The sequence below is a fragment of the Lagopus leucura genome, unplaced genomic scaffold (assembly GCF_019238085.1).
Source record: "Lagopus leucura isolate 7727_CA_CO unplaced genomic scaffold, USGS_WTPT01 Super-Scaffold_739, whole genome shotgun sequence".
Lineage (NCBI taxonomy): Eukaryota > Metazoa > Chordata > Aves > Galliformes > Phasianidae > Lagopus > Lagopus leucura.
Window position 1 is genome coordinate 19939882 of NW_024962255.1, and position 22358 is coordinate 19962239.

A 22358-nucleotide genomic window follows, 5' to 3' on the forward strand; every position below is an offset into this window, starting at 1 on the left:
GTAGCAAGAAGTACTAACTTGGTACTAGTAAGAAAACAGTACTTTGTACATACTGTACAAAGGCATAGTACATTCACCTTCCTCTGTGACTTCCAAGCCTTCTGAAACTCTTGAGATATGACAGAAGGCACTGGCTTAGTGTCTTCTTAGTGTGAGATCTTGGAGACTGCTAATTAAAGAGATGTCAGGACACTAAACCCCTAAGCATTCTTAGCTCATAAATCCCAAAGGAGTCATTTTAGTATTTGAAACTAGCCAATGAATTCTTAGACCTTATCAAATTGACTGAGATGTAGATGTAGTCTTGTAAGTTTTCTCATTCACTTGCAGTGGGTAAATTCAACTATACACCCAACATTTTCCATTGAAACTTAATTCCAGGAACTCCACTTAGATGCTTATCCTACATTGTACATGTGCACAGACATGTACACGTGTATTTGTGAGAGGTGCTTAAAGAGAGAAAAACAGAATGTTACAGATTTTTTTTAATTGTAAAATTTGTTTTTCCTTCATTATGTCAAGAGATGAATGAATTTATATTACTGAAAGTGAATAACTACCAAGTTATGTGTGCATAAAATGCATGAAATCCTAACGACTTTAAACAGTCTGAGCTTGGCCATGTCATTTACACAGGTAAAGATGAAATAAAGGAATGAGGATATGCTTAAGCACAAACAGACATGATTTCTATGTAAATGTTTGGTTTTTTTTTTTCAAAAATTATTAATCTAAATGAAATTGTGAAATCAGAAAATGGCTTGAATACAAGATTGAGTTCAGAATCCAACAAAATTCTTAGTCTATAAGCACAAATGACTAAATAGGGTTCTTCAAGCAATGCGGTTTCTTTTGTTCTTTCTTCAGAAAAAGTGGGTGATCTCTGCTCTCTTAATTGGCAGAAAAAATGGTAATAACTGACAGATACCGTGTGGAGAGGGAACCTTGAGATTGGTTGTAGTTTTATGGTATGTTTGAAGTTTCCTACCATTGGGAGTTTGTAATTGCTCATGTGGATTTTCTGTAAAGGGGAGGTGCAAAGAAGATGCAGGCAGGCTCTTTCTAGTGGGGCCCAGTGACAGGACAAAAACCAATGTTCCGTCAGTATATTTGGAAACACTTCTTTCACTGTGGAGGTGACAATCACCAGGGAAGGCTCAGGTTGGATATTAGGAAAAATTTCTTCTCTGAAAGAGCAGTCAGGTGCTGGAACAGGCTGCCCAGGGAGGTGGTTGAGTAACTGTCCCTGGAGGTGTCCAAGAAATGTTTAGATGTGGTACTAGGAGACATGGTTTAGCAGGGGAATATTGATGGTAGGTGAATGGTTGGACTAGATGAGCCTGGAGGTCTTTTCCAACCTTGGTGTTTCTGAGTCTATGAACTGATGTGGCAGGTTGCCTGGTGAGGATTTGGAGTCTCCCTCCTTGGACATATTCAAATTAAACAGAATGCTTGGATAGAGGTACCTTTCAGCATAAACCATTTTGTAAATGGAAAAGGAATGTTGAAAATTGTAGTTGATTTTAAGGGCTAACATCCGCTGGAGCAGATACAGATACCAGCAGAGCAGCAGAGCTGCAATATAATTCATCTTGGTTTATCTTTTTTGTTTGTTTGTTTGTTTCTGGTATCTACGTTGATCAAGAAGAGCAAAAAGAGATTCTTGGTATAAGAAAAATAGATCATATGTTTTTTGGCAATTCTTAATTTGAGAGGAGTAATTATCAAGGTACAACTTTATCTTAATGTTATCTGTGATATTACCATTTTTGTGCATACAATGGCATGTCACAAATATTTCACAACAATAGTAGTCTTCATTAGAAATTCCTTCATAATTCATCTTCAGATTGACAATGTATCTCACAATAGTTGGTCTATTATCTGCATCAGGCATAGTTTCAGTATGGGTACCTTCACAGTACTCTAGAAACTGGAGATTTTTAAGGAGTTACATAATTATACATTTGATTAAAAATGCATTGTGCATTGTATGTGTTGTTTCACTTAGATCCTTAAAAGTGCAGATTCACGTTATCTTCTGGTTCTGCCTCAAGCCACGTGGATTTTTTTGTCATCCTTTTGTTAACTAGAAGATTTCTGAATTTTGTTTCTTTGTTTCAGCTTAACCAGGGCACAAATATGGTTTCTTTGTGTTATGAAATGGTGTGTACACACAATAACACAAACACATAAGTATTATCATTTTAAAAACATTTGTATTGATTTCTTTTCTGGTTTTGTAAAAGTCAACCTTTAGTAAGCTATCTAGCAATTTCATTATCATGTGTGCTCATCTTTTAAAATATAGAACACATTGGATTGCTTATCATGATTCCACTACATCTAAATCACAACTGATGATAAATTACTCTATTTGTACTTTGAGTTGACAAGCGAAGCCTGTATTTTAATTAGCCTTTTCTGTATATGAGCTGATAAACTTTCTTTGTAAAAAAAGTATTTCAGATGTACCAGAATTATGTAATCTTTCTTAAATAATCATCTCTTTATTTTTTCCTCTTAATTAAGACTCACTCTTAGAATTGCACTCTTATTCTGTTAAGTGGTTGTGAAATGTCATGTAAAGAAGTATTAGAATCTGGTAGAAGTTCTTAATGAAGTTTATGTTTGGAAGAGGGCTAAGTTGGCTTTTTTCAGTAATTGTTAAATTAAGTCATGATATGTTTCATACTGAACTCTATGTACGTATTGATTAATCCTGAATATTAAGACTGTGCAGGAATAAGGCATTTGTTTTCTGTTCCAGCTTCTCTATTCTCATATTCCACAATATTGAATATTAGGTTTTTAGTAATGCAGGTTCACACTTGTATTTAAGATTATTTTGAAAATATGTTTGGTATGATTTCTTGCACTAAGGTCAATAATACCAGCTTTTAAGGAAATGCATTTTAATTTAGAGTCTGTTTTATGCATAGATGTTTGACGTTGGCAGCTAATCTTGCATTATCATTTTCACTGAACTTTTCAAGGCAAAGCTAATATACGTTTGGCCTTTATCTTCGTCCATGCTGAGGTGGTTTCAGTTTATAAACATAGTGGTGTTATATTTTTGCAAATTGTTTTAGTTGTAGAGAATACTGAAAGCATATGTACGTTGTGATTTTAATATATGTGGTGCATACATTTTCCTTTGATGTTCACATTCACTACAGAAATCAAAACTATTTATGGAATAGTTCTTAGTAGTAGACCATTGCTGAGCCCTTGTGATACATGGAAACTCCTAAGAAGGATAACTGGGAGACATGTTATTTAAATAGAAGCAAGTAGCACGTAAAAGTCTAAGGTATTTATAAGGTTTCCAGCTCAGTGTTTGCGTCTCAGTGTATCTATCTGTCTTTATAGCAGTTACTATGGTTAATTCGGTTTCAGAAGAAATACAGATCAGATGTGCTTATTTCAGTTGCATGGATTTCTGTGTGGATGATTTTGTGCCACTATTGGCATACAGGAAAAAATATAGTTCAGAAATATTGTTTCTAAATGACTGGGTTATTTATCTGATAGCTACCTATCCTATAGGTATTTACAGTCAGTACTGTGTGCCCCTAACAAAGACAGTTTTTGGCACTAAAATGGTTTGGTATCACTGATCTGGTACAAAACAATATCAACTTTTATGTTTCCTTTAAAATAATTCTCTAAGTGAAAAAGTAATCTTAAAAATTCAAATAGTAAAAATAGTAAATTATCTACTTTTTCTGTATTGACTGCAGGTTTTCACGATGCCTTAAATCAAGAATTAGCTTTCATGTTTCATTACACAAATAGTCAACAGGGATTTGCAGCCTCTCAGGGGAGTTCATGGAGTCCAGTCTAGCATGAAAGAGTTAGCTTGGTCTGCTGGATGCCCTCTAGATTTGACCATGGTGGGTTCCTTGCTAGCTTGGCTTGAATTTGAGTGTATGGACTAAGCAAAGGACAGCCTTTTGATCTTCATTTCATCCACTTTTGCACTTTTCCTTGGTGATCTCAGATTACCTGACCAATTTTAAATTTGTTTCTCACCAGTGAAATTGAATCAGTTTGTGTACAGTTACAGCAATGCTGCAGCAGATAATTGGCCTACTTGTGGGGAAGGCTTAGGAAACTGTTACACATACAGAAGTGTTCTTAAAGGTATTCATTCAATTATTTTTTGTATCATCAGTACATCATTGTTAAAGTTCTATGGGGTGTCTGAGAGTTTTGCAAGAACAAACAATTCTGACAGCTGACGACTAAAGACTATATCAAAAAGGAGTTAAAATATTTTGCAGAGGAATTATATTCATTTTTCCTATTTAAATCTAATGCTTTCCTTTCCTCTCTTAGCATGTAAGTTGTATGTTCATTTATCTAATCTAAGAAGTATTTGAACATATAATAAATCTCAATCCTGAAGAGCTATGAGGTGATATAATAATTTTAAAGGCAGTATGAGAAAATCTCACTTTTTTTTCTTACTGCTCTTACAGGCACAAATACCACAAATACTGATTTGCTCAAAATAGCATCAAAGGTAGGCAGCTATTGGATGAACAATTGCAAAGCTTTCACTGTGAAGAAGTCTTACAAGAAAACAGAGCTACTATGATGTATTAAAAAGAGAGGTATTTAATTGATAAACCATTTCTCTCTATTGCCCAGAAAATGTTTTCTGAAGGCAGTTCTCTGAATCATTTTTTGTTATTCAGTACTCTGGACAATAACCTCCCAGTGAATGCTTTCCTGGTTATCCATTATAGAATTTAACTGAAGGCAGGAAAACAAACTGGATAATTGGGAAACAGTTGATCCTTAATTATCATTTTATTATTATTATTTTTTTGTATTTAATGTTGACTGTGAGTTGCTTTTGGTTATTATCTCCTGTATAAACACAAATTGCTTATTATAGTCAGTATCATCCTAAAGCTCCTGAAAAGAATTCAATCATTATAATTACACTGTAGGTTATGGTGCTATGCCACAATTACTTCCTATGTGTAACATTTGTAGAGCACAGTGCTCACATTAGTTTAAAGATTAATAATAAATGATAAAAATAATAAAAATAAAATTAGAGAGCTGATTGAGAGGTTTCCCACACTTTGCATGCTAATTACCAGATCCATTCCCTGAACAGCTGCTTTTCCACTCATCAGAAAGAAACACCAAATACAGGGTTTACCCACCATGTGCCATCCCTGTGGTCTGCGTCATAGATAAGCCACGTGTAGCTTAATGACAGTAAACCTGCTCAAACCCAGATTTAACTTGTATGGGAGCTTTTGGTGTTTTACACTCTTTATTGAATGGTCACATACAGCAGCCAAATATTTCCCTTTCCCTCTGGGAAGACATCTTCCTCTATCCCTCTGATAATTCCACAATGCTTTCACAAGCAAGCATGGCCGCAACTATATGCTAAAAACTATTAAATATCCTGGTTTGCTACTGTTGACAGGCACCTGCTTCCAAAGCTAGATGTAGCTACTGCTGGCACCAGGCATGTATTTACACTGTAAAATATTTGGAGCAGAAAGTTAAGAGTAATCAAAATGACAAGGAAAATATAGCTGCTGTCATGTAGTTCCCCAGCCTGAAAGCTGGCCAGCGCACTGGGGATTAATACCCTTCTCTTTACATCTGTGCTCTCCTCTAAGCTCTTTAAAGACACGTGAACAGGGCTTGCATTTACATCGTCACTGCAGGACAGCGTTCATTAAGTCTAGGAGGGTTCATTTGCCTCAGACAGAGCAGTGTCCTTAGCAATTAAGCCTTATTGAGCAGACATCTTCTATGATTTTGTAATTCCAATTCAAACCAAATTGGACCTACTTAATTTAATCTCTAGATTCTTCTCTCCAAAAATTCCACTAGTCTTGTATCATAACACAGTGTATTCGTGAATCCATGTCTAACATGGATTCGCATCTAAATAAGCAAGGATACAGATTTTTGAAATTTTTTTAATTTGTTTTTGTGGTGTCTCTGAAGATTTCTAACAAAAGGATCATACAAAAGACAGTTCTAAAATGGCAGCATCTTCCCTTGTTGCTGTGTGATATTAACTTGATTTTGTCTCCTTCCAAGTAAATTTCTGAGTAGGCTTAAGTCTGTCCTCCTGATACCCAGGGTTCTTATCCTGCTATCTGTTCTGCATTCACAGGGACCTAGACTCCAGCACCTCATGTTCACTGCCAGAGCTGCCCCCAGACTTCACATCAACAACCAATTCTTCCTTATTTGTAATGATCAGGTCCAGCAGAGTGTTTACTCTCATTGTTTCTTTAGTCATGTATGTCAGGAGATGATAGTCAACACACTTCAGCCCCCCTGCCCTGGATTGCTTGTGCCTTGCTGTGTTATCCTTCCAACAGAAATCAGTCATTGATCAGTGATCCTTCTCAGTGAGGACCAGTGCCAACAAAAGTGAGCCTTCTTACAGCAGTTGGAAGAAAATGTCTGTGGTAGACACCCAGCATGTAACTCACGTTGGCCTGCCCTCTAAGCCTAATACAGAGGCTTTCAGCTGGCTCATCATCTGTTCCAGGACAGAGCTACATCCATCCCCACTGCTTCCTCACGTGAATAATAAGTCACCTTCCTTGCCACAATGGCCTGGCCTTCCTTCAGAGCTTGCAGCCATCACTCCAGCTGTGTGAGCTACCTTGCAACATTCCTCATTCCTTCTGCCTGCTCCATGTGCTGCATGCGTCAGTGTACAAGTAGGTAAGAGAGGTGCTCAGTCATGCTGATTTCACAGAGATCTGAGAGCTCCTCCACAACAGTGTCCTGTAGGCATTCCTTTATTTCTGAGCATACACTTTGATTTTAATCTTGTATCTGATTTCGAGGCTCTCCAATCCATCCTATGGCACTTTCTTACCATCAGTTCACCCACCTCTCTGGATTATTGGTGTCATCCCTTCCCACATCACTTGGCCAGCATGCTGGCAGAGATATCTGGGCATCTTTGTTTCAAGTTTATTTTCATCTTAGTACTACATCTAGAAAAATATTTTGATTCAGAATCACAATCCCTGCAAAGGTTTGGTGAGGAGAATAAAGCTACTACTTTGAACTAGGTTTGCTTAAATACTGTTTATAAATAGTCCAGTGTAAATATACTCCTTCAAGCAGAGTATCACATCACTAAATTACAAAAACATGTAGCACACAGTCTATTATAGTACAAAGACCAGTATTTTCAATTTGATTCTGTCCTTGACCTCTGTACTCAGACTGCCACCAAGGGGAAAAACTGATGGTGACAGTGTACATAGCTGTCCCTACAAAGTACACTGAGCTCCTTGGCTCAGCTCACACCATTTGTTGTCATTTGTTTATGTAAGCTTAGTTCCACAACGCTGTGTCTGCACTTGAATTCACTGCATAGAGCGCTTATTCATTCCCCTGCAAATTGTTGGATACCCATGTTTGTGGATTGTGCTCTATAAATAAACAACCATAGGAAGACAGCAGGAAGCAACTGGTGCACAGTCTGGTTGGAAATGGCTACTCCGTTGCTTACTACCAGTTGACTGAGTTGGCTTTTTCCTTAAAACTGATTTATCCTTGTGACCACAACTAAAATTCTAGTTCTCTAAACATTAAAAGCTTCAGCATTGCAGAGTTGAAAAAATGTTTTAAATAATAATTTGACTCATACTACTTTTTATTATGCAGTCATAGATTAAACTAAGATAGCTCCTACAATAAAAGCTTTTTTCTGCCATTTCTGTTGAAAATCTCAGCTTTTCTGTGCATTTTCTGTTGCTATTCCTAATGGAAAATGTTACAGAAATTCACAGCCTATTAATGTAGAAAAAAAACTTTAGCTGCAAAATCACTGTCACAAGCTAACCCCTTTGCTGGCCTCTTGGAAAATTCAAAGGTAGAAGGTTTCCTCCCTCTTCAATTAAGTACAGTTCCAATAAGTACACACCTGATTTTAAAAATCTTCCTGTAATATTCAAAATATGCTGCCAGTTTCAAACATCAGAATGGGAAGTCATATATGATGTTTATCAAGCCTGGCAGCTTAGCACAGTATGCTTTACATTAGAGGTTATTCTCATGTTTATGTGTTACTGATATTTTAATTTTTTAAATTTAATTGCCTCTGATTTCGCAGAACCCAGCAATCCTTTGACGTCACTGATTTGATTTATGCACATTGATCTCAGAATCAATTGAAATTCTTGCCCAAATTCTGTTCCTTTCTGTTTACATGAGAAGTACAAATCTGCAAGACCTGTATCAGGCTTCCACAGATGTGGATGAGGATCGCTTGCTGGCATCATTTCTAAACCAAACTCATTTCCCAAGTTGATCCACATGATTATTAACCAAGGCAAGGTTTAAGCTGTTTACATAGTTGTGCTGGCATAGCTACCTCTGTTAGGACTGAGAAAAAATTCACCCTTGAATTGCCATAATGATGTTAGTCTGTGAGCAACCTTCCATCCTTCCTGCATTACTCTCCTGATTGGGGTATAATTGACTTAGCAGAGGAGCCTTATTGCCTAAAACTCTTGTCTCGTTGAACCAGCTAAGTGCTTTAGCTGTAGCTCCAAAAAGACTTCATTAATATAAGCAGTCTCAACCGGGCAGAGATAGAAGTATAGCTAAGTTATAATTACAATTACAAGATGAGTTGCCAAATATTGCAGAGGTCACTGGAGGTACACAGATTAAAAAAAAATGCTGTGCCATGCCTAACACAAAACACTATGCTTCTGATTTATTTTGTTGAAGACCTCAGACTAATTTAAGAGACTGTGATGTCTCTCACACACATGAATTGATCTTATTAAAAATTACTGGCAGAAGTTAATTTTTATTTTGGTGAAATTTGGGTTGGTGTCCTGTCTGTTTCCAACAACATGCAGTAAGTATCATAAGACTAGTGACCTAGATTTTTCAGATGCAGCCAAATTTCTTCCAATTTTAATTCTTTTGGGTATGGGACAATAGAGTCCTTTGAAAACATTTACCATAGATTTTTCATGACTAATTGTGTTATTGACAAAGCTTTTTGGGTATAGATGTGATCCTGAAGGAACCTTTTTGGGAATATAACGCTGTGTACAGGTTTTGAAGAGAACAAAATTAAGAGAAATAAGAACATTTCCCAAATCAGCAGGGAATTAAGAAAATTTTTTTTCTTTGGTTTGAAAGAAAATTTAAATGTGATCAATTATTTTTTTTTACTATCAGTTCTGTGACACTGAAAGAAGAAAATCTGTATTGATTTTGATCTTATAAATGGGATTAATGCATGTATTAAAACTACTGTATGTTTTGTGAAAGCTTTGTAAAAATCTCTCTAGATAGATGGCATCGCCATTGATAGATGCTGGGGTGAGGTTTTGAAAGCTGCATTCAAGGTGTAGGTTTCTGTTGCTCCTCAGTCTGAGTGGAAAGTAGCAAACTTGAAATCTCAGTTTAAAAATTGAAATATTGGCCTTTTGAAAGACTACTCTTGAAAGTTTTAAGACAATATCAACTGACTTTTCTGTGTTTCTTGTGTTAAATCTGGTCTTTAGTTCAAAAAGAAGCGTAATATTATATATAATAAAGAGTCTGTTGATATTTAGGGAATTAAAGGCTTCAAAGTAATTTTGGAGCAGCCAAAGACATCTGATGTTTGAGGAAGTGAACAGAAATACATTGCTATCTGTGCAACAAGATTCCAGTACAAAGCAGAAAAGAAAGAACAACAGATAAACCAAGCAGTCTGTGTCACTGTTTCCATTACATGTGAAAAAAATTGTTAAGGGCAGTTACAGTAAAAAGTTTGATATTTTTTGAATGTGCAAGACAAATAGAAGTTTAAGGAGCGTTTTTGGGAAATATCACGCTGAATAAACTGCTTTATTTCTATGTAGCTGCTACTATTGAAATATTTGTATGCTTCATTGATGTCTCCATATTTGAATTATATTTTTGATTAATTCTTAAAATAATGAACACAGAACCTCAATTAGTAGAATTCTGCCTTTATTCTTTCAAAACTGGAGGTGAAATAAGTAGGTAATAAGTTCTCTTGGTAATGATAATTCCTCTCCTGCTCTGGTTACATACCTAGAAAATAATTAACAGGTTTTCTCTAATGCTTCCTACAGATGTTGAAACTATAGTACAAATATTGACTGAGAGGCAGCAAAATTTGCTTGGACCGGAGAAAAAAAATAATGGTTTATACAACCAAGTTTGCCAGAAACAAAATAGAAATTCTGGAAGCTCTGATTTACAGTTGTTGTCAAGGGGGCCAAATGTGTGTAAATGCATTCACATATTTGCAGAATACACACGTCCCATCACCTTCGAGGCTCCACATAAGAGTGTTCTGGTTTCCAGATATTTTGCAGGGCTCCAGCTCCTGTCCTGAAGAGCTGGGCGTGAGGTGGCTTTGGGTTGTCCTTTGGTTACATGAGGGAACCCATTATAGGGATCTGAAGTGACTCTGGAATGAGCAGGATTTCAAAGATGTTAGCAGAAACTTGCAAGTATGATGTTTTCCTATGTTTATCAGTGAAAGAGAGGAAAGGAATTTGGGGAGGAGATAGAGGAAACAAGCCTGCACCTTGTGACTGTGTTGAGCATATTGGGTAAGAAGGACTTTGGACAGCAGTGTGTACAATAGCAGAGAAGGTGGAGGCAACTGGCTCTCCTGCTGTGAGAAGATGGGGTGGTTTTCCTTCCCTTTGTCCTCGCCACATATGTGCACACCCCTACCCCCACAGTGAGAGCTCTGCCTTTTGAGTTAGGTCAAAACAGAGCCGCTTCTGATCCTAGAGATGCTTGGCTAAAGATAAGGGTCAAAGACCACTGGAGCCCATGGATGTTATGCAAGGGGCTATTGTGAATGGGGCCCAGACTGCAGCCTTCATCAACCTGCCTCCCTGCTCCCCCTCCAACGCTGGCTTTGTTCCTCAGGGGGTTGCGAAAGCCTCAGGACTACATAAAGCATTCCCTGTCCGAACGTCCTGGCCACTGCCACCAAGACAGAGCTCTCCTGAGGCTGCAGGTAGGGGTGCTGTCTGTAAGGGATCTGCTGGAGTGGGCTGGGGGCAATTGGGGACCTTTCCTGCAGGTGCATCAGGAAAGCTGCACAATGTCCTGGGGACTTGTTGGGGCAGCTCTCCTCTCTTCCCTGAGAGTTGATGGAGGCCATTTCTGATGTTGTTTGCCTCTTTGCTGTTGCTGCAGGGACAGAATGGCCTACACAAGGAGATCTCTGCTGCTGCTGGCGCTGGCCTTCCTGGGCAGCAGCATGGCAGAGAGGGACTGCCGTGTGAGCAACTTCAAAGTCAAGGAAAACTTTGACAAGAACAGGGTAAATCTTTCTCTTCAGAGTCTTTGATATCTTGCCTAGTAGTCCTTCCTGGGCTACGAAATCTGGCATCGTGTGTTTATGTTTTCACTCTGACTGCAATCTCTAAAAGAGTGGAAGTGCATATTGATGCCTGTACCTTCACAGTACTGGATACTGAAATAACTGATACAGGAATACTGCAAAAACTGAGGTTAGCAGACTGCTCTCAACTTTTGTGATGTAAATAGAAAAGGAGTGGAGTAACTCAATTTTTTTTCTGCAAAAAATGCATGATATTTTCAGAATGATTATAAAGGAAGACGTATTTATATGTAGATCTGTCAAGATCTGCCAATAGCTATCCTCTTTCCATCAATTTTTTTCTCAGTACAAGAAAACTACAAACAGAAAAAAGGTGCCAGAAAAACAGTCAGTTCTTTCTTCTGTTTGCCCTAGGACATACTGGTGGTCTTACGCTGTTGGTACAACTAGATTTATTTTACAGATAAACTTCAAGGCACAGTGTCAAAGATCTATGTTTCATCCCCTCTGTCATCCTTCCCCAGTTTGCAGTGTCTGTTTCTAGTATTTTCCATGCTTGTAGGTCTAACTGCAGGCTTTTTCTTTTCCTTGCAGTACAGTGGCACCTGGTACGCCATGGCAAAAAAAGATCCTGAGGGACTGTTTCTGCAGGACAATGTGGTTGCCCAGTTCACTGTAGATGAGAACGGACAGATGAGTGCCACTGCAAAGGGCAGAGTCAGACTCTTCAAGTAAGCTATTTGCAATCATTCTATTGCAAATAGAATATTTCACTACCCTTCTGCTTTGCTTGATCTCAATCAAATCCAGCCTGCTCTCCTTGTGCTAGTCACAGTCTCACCAAGTCTGCTGTCAGGTTTGAACATGATATTTTCTTTCTCCCTGACTGCAGTAACTGGGATGTCTGTGCTGATATGATTGGCTCTTTCACTGACACAGAGGATCCTGCCAAGTTCAAGATGAAGTACTGGGGTGTTGCCTCTTTTCTGCAGAAAGGAAGTGAGTAATTAACTCTAGAAGATGTGGAGCTAATTGGGAGCCTGATTATGTTGAATATTGATGCTGGGAAAAAGTGCAGCATTGGATTTCTTGAACACTTAAACCATGCAATGACTATAAAATAGCAAAGTCTTAATGAGAACAAGGTGATCACTATTTTTTTATGAGACATCTGGCTGGTTCTCTTTAAGCAAGAGAAGACCAGGCCTTTGTATATCTTTGTATTTATTTTGATTGCTACCCAATTATATAATCTAAAGTGACTATTCCGAAGAAATAAAAGGTAAATGTAGTATTTTTGTAGTATTTTATGCCTTATTTTATTTCAGAATTCATTTACTGGATGCTCCTGCTCTCTATGAAAAGCCTAATGTCAGACTTGGTCTAGTAGGGAAGAGGATTTTACGACTATTCTTTTGCATAATCTAATATCAGCAAATGCAGAGATTTATCTCTTTTTACAAATATCATACAGTAAATATATATTCATATTTTCCTGTCATCTTTCACACTCTATGCAAAATTAGTTTCTTGATGAAGTAGACATTCAGTTACTTGCAGCTCAAGACATTTGTATGGATTGTTTCCAAGAGCAGCAGATGGAATTTGGAAGTGATTGAAGCTGCATTCTCTCCAAAAACTCAGTTAAAAAGAATGCTTTTGTTGCCAATTGCTCTTGAATTGTTGCTGAATTACCTCAAAGTGTGCTGATGAATCATGTTTTCATGGATACTTCAGATTGCTGACTGACCTTGGACTCTATCTTCTTAAAAACTGTGGTCCCCACCCATAGGAGAAATGGGAAAAAGAACTACATTCAAATGGCAATTGTATTAATCTTTCACCTTAAATATATAACTTAAGTTGTATATTTATATAGGAGGGAATATTTATGACTATTTTGAAGCACAACTAGTATAACAAAGAGCACTTTTTTCTTTTTTTTTATTAACTATTTTGATCATACCTTTTTTGGGGGGGGGGGGAAGGAGGTTAAAATAACTTTAATATTCATGGTAGTTCATACATGGTTCTGTTTTTGTGTTTGGTGCCTTATTTTATAATAATTTTCAGGCATAGATTTACAGGATGTTTACTACCTTTTTCTCATGCCGCTCTTGTTGTGTACCAATGTTAGAGGAGAAGCATTAGTGCCAATCCTTCCTTCTCCCCTTCATCATAGCCCCTAACATATGCATATTTTTAAGATGAACAAACAAACTTTCCCTCCGAACATAGAATCAAATACTGGACATAGATATAAACCAACAGCTAATTTGCTATCATTCTTACCAGTACTCATTGAAATTTCTTTTGTTATTGTATTAAAGTTATGGAATTATGACAGTGATCTACATTTTATTTGTGTCTCTGTAACTCCCATGCTTTGCTATGATTTCTTCCAGATGATGATCACTGGGTAGTGGACACAGATTACGATACATATGCTCTTCATTATTCCTGCCGTGAGCTAAATGAAGATGGCACTTGTGCTGATAGCTATTCCTTTGTGTTCTCCCGGGACCCCAAGGGATTGCCTCCAGAGGCACAGAAAATTGTTAGACAAAGGCAGATAGACCTCTGCTTGGACAGAAAATACAGAGTTATCGTTCATAATGGTAAGAATTATTTTTTTTAATAATTTTATTTCAGGACTTAGTATTGGGAATGTCTTTGAATAGCAAATGCATTAAGTTTTATACTTAGTGGCTTTAATATTGTCATTTGAAAACTGGAGCTTGTAATAAGTGCATTTCAACTTTTACTTCCCTTATCAGAAGGAGAGCCAAAGTGTATAGCTTTTTATGTGGCACGTCATATCAGCTGAAGCAATAATTAAAGGAAGCTGTAAAACAATTAAATCAGTGTGGTATGATTAAACATAGTAACTTCTTAGTTGCTGTAAAAACAAATTTTATCTCTTTAATCAGAACTTTTACCTTCCTTGAAAGTAGTTGATGGAGGAAATACAATAGTGAAGAATGAAGAAAATAGATCAGAGTATTTAGGGCAAAGAAAATAGCATTGTTCCTCCATTCCTACCTTTGCATTCTGGAAGACAGGGTATCTTCAGAAGATTTACTGGTGAGTCAGCTGGATTCCCAACATAGTGCCATGGACAAAAGAGTTAATGGGATTCTTGAATGCATAAGTCATGGATGTTTACAGACTCATATGAGGCATAGATGCTTGGCATGGGTCTGCTTGATATGTCATGTTTAATGATGTTGATAACTAGGAAGGATATGAGAATGAATTAGAAATTTCAAAGAAGAGCAAAGAAAGTGGTTGAAAGTTTGTTAAATGTGTCCAGCAGTGAGTGTTTGAAAGAGCTTCATCTTTTTCTCATCAGAAAGAGTTTAAAGACTGACCTGAGCAGACTGTGCTTACCCACACAAGCAATAAGAACCGACTAGTAAAGGGCTTGCAAGCACAGGAATAATAAAATAAAATGGATGGAACTTTAAACTGGATACATTTAGGGCAGAAATAAATAGCTATTTGTTTAACTCCAAAGTTCATTAACCTTTGGAACTGTTTACCAAGAGGCACTGTATGGTCATCACCACTGAAATCTGAAAATCAAGATAAAAGGCTTGTCTAAATAATGTGTTGGAATAAACTGAGATTGACTGGAGGAACTTTTGTGTATTAGGAAGAAAGTCAGAACAGGTGAACACAGTCAAGTCTTGTCTCTGTTACCTGCTCATCTGATCTACAAACAGTAATATATCGCCATGTAGTAAAGTGTCCTGATAAAAAGGTGCATGAAAGATCTACTGAGCTTGGTGGTGTTCAGTATCCTCATTAGTGACCCAGAAAAACCATAGAATCATAGAACATTTTGGGTTGGAAGGGACCTTTAAAATTATGTAGTTCCAACCCCTCTGCTATAGGCAGGGACAAGGACACCTCCCACCAGAAAAGTGCCTGACAACAAGAAAAATGAAATTTTTGTCTTGATGAGAATTTGGAAGCAACATAAAAGTATTTAAGACTGTCAAATTTAAGAGAAATCAAAGATGCAGATTAAAAAAGATTTTGATACCTACTTGATAATGAAGCTTCACAGGAAAAATATAACCACTCAGATGCTCTTGAATTCTGACCTGTATGTTCAGGAAAGACATCTGTATGATGCATCAGACAACATAATTAAAATGCTGCTACATTTGTTGCAGCAATCAGAAAGCTAATGATGTGTTTTATTGTGTAAAGTGTAGGATACTTTCTTGTTTTTTCTCTGCCCTGCAAATGACACGTGTCAAGAGTTAAAATTTCTGAAGATTAAAAAAAAAACAAAAAAAAACCTAATGAGATTCTTAGGGGTGTAAAGGATGTTTTTGCATTAATCAAAAATAAAGTGTACCTATTCAGCTGCTATGCCGTGACTTTGAAAGATGTGTGTTACAGAGGCTCCTTGCATATCTGTCAAACTCAAAAAAGTGCTACTCCACTGTAAAGTCAGTATGTTAGGCTAGTCCGAGTACTGGTCTGGTTGAGGATTGTTTGGTGGAAATTTGTGTTTTGCCTAATGTGGATGAAAAACAATTCATTCTATTTTATTTATTTATTTTTGTGTGTGTGTTTCAGGATTTTGCTCTTAAGGACATCCATAAGTATGGAAGGAAACCATGTAATAGCACCATGGATGTAGAGTTAATACATTGATCAGGTGCTCTTTTAAAAAGATTTTTGATGGCTTCATTTAGATTTAAAATATATTTATCTGAACTGCATAGCTCATTTTGTTAATAAACCAATAAAACATTTTAATAAACTTGGATTACAGGGGATGCAAATTGTCTGTATGCACATCTGTACATATTTAGGCATTGGTTTTATTAATAAATTGTTGCTATAATGCACTATTTTAAATTGCTTACAGTTGACAACAAATTAAGAATTTATTCTTTTTTGTTACTGGGTTCAATTTCTAACTAACAGTGTTTTAATTAAAAATCAAAATATTTGTATTTGCTTCTAAAACTTTTACTTTCTTTTGAAGTACAATGCCTTTTTTCTTTTCCCCAGTAAATACTGAAAATCTTTTCCAATTGCATTTTAGAAGTGAGAAAAGAATTCCAATAACAGTATATATCACTGCTTACTTTTTTGACTACAGAAGTCATAAAAAATACATCTTTTTAAAATAACTATTTTTCACATGACAAGTAAACATTTATTTATTCTTTATTTATAAATTAGTAGGCATTATATCCACTTAATTCAAGGTGGAACTAAAACAATAATTTACATGCTGATAATAAAGCTTTATAATCTCATCTGCTGAAACCCTTTTGTATGTAGACAGTTATCTAACTGTAAAATCAGGGGCTTTTTTTTTTCTGGTAGTCTACAAGAGCAGAAAACTTCTGAAGATGTACATTTTCACTGTAAAGTTGATCTCAGTAAAAACAAAGAGTAAAGACAGTACAGATCTGCTCTTGATGTAGATTCACTATGACTTTATTAAAATTAATAACATTTTTGCCAACTGGAAATGTACTCCCATAAAATTTAATTCTACTAAGTACTTACTTTGACTATTTTACATTCACCAAGTTTGCTGCCATATTTCATTTTCTTCCAGTACAAGCGAAGAGTTCAATCCATTGGATTAAATTGTGCAGATCTTACTGAGGCAAAGCAGTGAGGTCAAGATGATTTTACTTTCTGGAATGCTTTTTTTTTTTTTTTCTTTTGGCCTCCTCTGGCATATAATGCTATAGCATGATAACCTAGTCAAACTGGGATAGTATAGACACTGATATCCAAAACGAGTCACTGTTCAGACTTCAAATAATTATCTGGTAATGACAGATAAATGAGATTTTTCACGTTTACTTCTTGCAGAGGTTTCCGAACCAGCCCCAGTACTTACAGGGTTCCCTGTACAACAGAGGAGAATTTCCTGACATTTACGTCTGAAATGGGCAACATTATATAAAACTGGGTTGACAGCAGAGTTGGCAAATGTGAATAGGACTATCCAGAAGAAAACTGATGGCAAAATATTTAAATCTTGTTTGTAGTTCTGGACTAAAATAAAAAAAATAATTACGATAATTGGGCTCCACATGATGAAGAAGGAGATCATCAACACAATGAGGGCTCGAAATAGTTTGTAGTCTTGCTGGGAAACACGAATCTGATGGTTTTCTGAGTAGGCCAATCCAGCATTTAAACTTCTTCTTGATGCTTTTGTAATCTGCAGTAAAACAGAAGAAAGTAACATTTACTGACGCCTATAGAAAAATTCTTAATACATTTTACAGGTGCCAAAATAGATCTCGGTACACGATGTTTCTATTTTTAAAAGTGACCACAAAAAAGGCATTGCAGAATTCCATGTTTACTTTTGTTAATGGTTCCATTTCAACATTTTTACTTTACTAGCAAGGTTTTCTTCCTCACAGCTGTGAATTCACATCAGTATTATTGAAGCCGGGAGTTCTCTGCCTGGCTCTTCACAAGCCATAAAATTTCAACATAAAATAGAGCCTTAATTACTCATGAAATCCCATTAACTTCAATTTATGACTTCATTTGCTCTATCTAAATAAATCCATTGATCTTTCCATAAATGCAAACTGGAACATAGCTAGCAATCCTGTTGATGCACAAGAACGAACAAAATCTAATTGTATGATTGCTATGCTGGTATTATAAGGTAGGTATTAGAAGCAGCATGAATCATAAATCATAGTATATTTTAAATTTGAATGGGATTTTAAGTTTTGTCAAAACTCTTAGTTTTTCAGTCATTAATCAGAATTGCATTCTGTGAATTACTCTGAATTCCTACAGCTTCTTTCATCACTATGAAAGTCTCTCTGTGTCTTGTAAACTTATTGACTGATGTAATAGACCAGCGTATGGCTAGTTTGGGGACTATACTATTCATGGATGCATCTCATCTGCCATTAGATAGAATGTTGAATCTTGAGGGCTTGCAGAAAACTTTAAATCCAGAACTCCGATCTCAATGTCTTCACTGATGTTTGCACAGCAGATTTAAAGTCTGATGGATCTGTGTATCTGTTGCAAACTAAATAAAATTGAAATATTTTGAAAAATATACTAAATAACTGAGGTGCCCTTTTACATTCTGCATGGGTAAAGAAGGGGTGTTTTCAAAAAGTTGGATTAATTTGATGTTTAAGTAGGAATTCAAAAGCATGAGAATCTTCTTTCTGCTTATATGTGTGATATATGCCATTACCAGTAACTTAAATGCTAATACTAACACTTAATAGTTTCCTTGTTTAATTAAAGATGATAATGGTTATAGACTTTGAGAAAACTGTTAGTCTTACTGCGGTTTTCTGACATTCTCACAGAGATTGATGGCCTACAATAAGTATTTAAGATTCTAGACTTCTGGCAAAATTATCAACAGAATGTAGGTGTATAGATCAAAACCTGTGATAGAAAAATGGGCTTCTCAGTAGTTGTTAATCCTGAGAAGGAGACAGTATCATGAGCTGCTTCTGTAGGCAGAGGATTCTGATGTTTTAAACATGTAAAACTATTGCAGCTTGATCATATCCTGCAGTGAAATTTCTACTTGAAATCCAGAAATCAGGCTAACTCTGAAGGATTCAGTGCAAGACTTACGAGCAAACACTGTCTGCCTTCGTAAGGACATGCTTTGTGTAAAATACTACTAACTGATACTCACTTTGACTATAAGAGTGCAGACTTTCAAACATTTATCCAAAAAGTGGAAAGAAACAAGTTGAATGCCCTCCTTGACTTCCAGCTTTCAAAACAACTAAAGAATCTCTTCAACCAGCAGGCCTTGTATCTGTCCTATGAAAATATCCCTCGTATTTCCTGATGGAACTGCACAGGCTAGAACTAAGAATGCAAGAATCACTAGGACTGCATTTTAATGAAATGTTCAATTGAAGTGGGGTGATAGTGATAAGTTTTGGATCCCTCTCTGGTGTGCTTAGCATAATGAATCTTGATAACTACAGTGGGCACCTGGACCATGCTCTGAAGACCAGAAACTTACAGGTCATGTATATACAAATAATGTCCTCCCAGCACTAATTTCTTTATTGGTTCTTGCCTCTTCTCTAAATCTACATGGGTTGAGTCTTGCCTGAGAGAAGAAACACTGCAAAAACAATGCAGTTAACAAATTGTGCCTTCTAATCTGTCATTTGTGGAAGTATTGCAAAAAATTAATGTTCAGATTCCGATTAACTTTAGGTACCTTTGGAGAGTACATTTCTCATCAAATTAGAGGTCTTATCTTTGTAGTCAATCATCATCATTGGTGCTGTCTTATCTGAACACAAAAATGCTTTGAAGTGCTTGCAGTAACTCAGCATCATACTGTGTGTAGTTATCATAGAGTGTTCTCACAAAGTTAGAGTGAATCTGTTCTTAGGAATGACTCAGGGATTAAGATATTCTCCAGCTGAGTTCTGGTTGCTTCCTGAATAGCTGTGTGAGAGAGAAGATCCAATTATAACATATGGGAACCTGCTATAGGCCTCATTCCTTTTTCAGTTCAGGAGGAATGGTAACACAATTTAGCATCTGTGTTATCAAGTTGGAAAAGAAGTGCAAGCATAGCGGCATGGGACTGATTTGTAATCCAGTATCTGAATACATGTTTGGGCCTCTAGCTCCCTATATACCACTGTGTTTTCTAAATCTACCAGCTTAATCTGAAGTCTGCAAGAACACCGTTCTTGTCCTGGTCTCTGACCTGGGACTGTGGCATTTCATGGTATGCAGGTTTTTTTGCAATTCTTTCAACAGACTCAGAATCTCCACTGAGTTACTGTATGCTCTTCCCCTACAGCTAGTATGAGGTTGCACAAGGCAAGTACTTTGCTTCATTAGAATATGTTTGCCTGATGCATTTACCTCAAGATTGTTATGAGGTCAGAGCATAGGGAAACGAAGAGATTATGATTTTGACTATGAGCCCGATCAATAACAATACATGCAGAGCCTGGAGCGTAGGTCATAGGTTCATGGTAACATCTACATCTAGCTCTGCCTCATTTACTCACAGCCCCTGGTGCTCACCATTTCACCAATTAATTCCTTGCTCAATAATCTGTGTATTCTACAGTTTCTTTCAAAAACTTAAAATGTTCCTTATAAATAATATGTTTAGTTGCATAATAGAGGAACCAGTAATATTGTTGTTACTAAAAAAAAAAAAAACAGGCATTCCAGCACTTAGTTTCAAGTTTTCTAATTCTTTTCCCACTTAGCTTTTTGAAGAGGAAGGGGTATGAAAAACGTTTTTTTTAAGGAATTTAGGTATCTAGAATATACACTGTGATGCCTGGTGTCTTGGCCTTATATTTCAACACCTACTCAGAAAGAGCATGGAGGCAGAGTACTTAGTTTACAGTCTTCGTCTGCAAAGTCAGAAGCTGTGGAGATGTAAGAGTACTCTAATAAAACCTGTGAGCTACAGACATACGCAGAAAGCAGAAAATCAGTAGATCTAAAATGGGAAGAATTTTTATTTCTAGTCCTGCTTTTCTTTGCTTTCCTACAACTCTCTTGTGAGTCCCTATGGTTTAAGCTTAAGGAATGCAAGATCCAGTTTTATATTATTTCTGACACTAAAGTCTTTTAGCATTTAAAAGTTTGACAGTCTTTAAATATGAATAACACATAAATGGATACGAGTATTAAATACTGTATATAAATGAAGGACAAACTTTATATTGGTCTTCTGGTAATGTGATGTTCAAGTATGTCCCTAGTTGAAAAGTACAGACTGTTACTTACAGGTTGAAATGCCTTTTTTTTAATCACATGCTCTTCTACTTGAGCAAATAATGCACATACTCTTTAGGTGTATTTATATACAGTGATGATACATTGATGCCTAATGAATTACTGTTTATTTGTTCTATAGCAAAATTTTAAAAATACCTGTAAGATTTTGGAATAACTGATGATAATGATTAATCCTGGTATTAAAAAAACAACAACAGCATAGGTCACATCCCAGACTATTTCTCCTGCATGGCTGGGCCAATCCAAGGTACAAATATGAATCTCCTGTTTGCAAAGGAAAAAGAAGAAAATGAACATTCTACAGTTATTTTTCCTATTTTGTTCTATTTATCTCTCTGTGTGACCAAGGAAAAGTTGACTGCAGCCTAAATAGAATCTGTGAAAACTTCCCATTCAAGCAAAGCTGTCGATTACTGTATTACTTTATTTTTTTAAAAGCCCACATGTGTACAGATAGATAAGTTAGATGAATTGTCCACAATCTTATTACTACCATAAATTCCATATCATATGCTAACAGCAACTTTAAGATAGAAACATATGGACTTAATAATGTATTTGCTTGTCACGTTGGATATACTTTTGCATGCATTTCAAAATACCAGAATGAAAAACCTATGCATGGCCACTTTGTACAGAGGCAAGCACATGTGCTGGATGGCCGTCCAGCTTTCACCCTTACCTCACCAGTGACACTGGGCAGCTGCACCACAGTGAAGAAGCAGCAGAGCGGCAAGGTGACAATAGCGGCAAAGCCCCAGATGAAGAGGGTAGCAGCCAGCAGCTTGCGGCGGCGGAAGGCAGTGTGGTGCAGCCGAGCAATGCTGATGACCCTCTCCAGGCTGACGGCTGAGAGAGAGACAATGACAACAGTGCCACTGAGGGTCATCACATAGAAGAGCATGTGGCAGATGACATCGCCCAGCACCCAGGTCTCGGTCCAGCGCACGATGCCAATGAACGGGATGGCGGAGATGAAGAGCAGGTCGGCACAGAAGAGGTTGAGGACGAGGTAGTTGGCAGCACACAGCCGTTGCTGCCGCCACACCAGCAGGCAGATGCCCCAGATGTTGCCCACTAAGGCCAGCAGGAAGACGGAGCCCAGCGCAACCGACTCGCCGACACGCAGGGCCGTCACGTTGCCACCCCTGAAGTCTGAGAAGAATGGGAAGTAAGTCTTGTTCTCCCCTGGTGTGCACTCAGCCCCGACCAT

General features: G+C 37.0%; 2 protein-coding genes across 2 annotated transcripts; one reads left to right on the top strand and one right to left on the bottom strand.

The window, feature by feature from the left end:
* The first annotated feature begins 10919 nt into the window (after positions 1-10919).
* RBP4 (retinol binding protein 4) lies at positions 10920-16161 on the top strand. The gene is made up of 6 exons (XM_042863236.1): positions 10920-11029; positions 11212-11338; positions 11954-12090; positions 12252-12358; positions 13765-13977; positions 15953-16161. The coding sequence occupies exons 2-6, from the start codon at positions 11219-11221 to the stop codon at positions 15964-15966; spliced, it is 591 nt and encodes a 196-aa protein (XP_042719170.1). The 5' UTR covers positions 10920-11029; positions 11212-11218; the 3' UTR covers positions 15967-16161.
* A 387-nt stretch (positions 16162-16548) lies between these two features.
* On the bottom strand, positions 16549-22358 carry FFAR4 (free fatty acid receptor 4). Its single transcript, XM_042863235.1, has 3 exons — positions 21828-22358; positions 21281-21409; positions 16549-17570 (listed from the first exon to the last, which is right to left on the bottom strand). Exons 1-3 carry the CDS (start codon positions 22356-22358, stop codon positions 17166-17168), a joined length of 1065 nt encoding a protein of 354 aa, XP_042719169.1. The 3' UTR covers positions 16549-17165.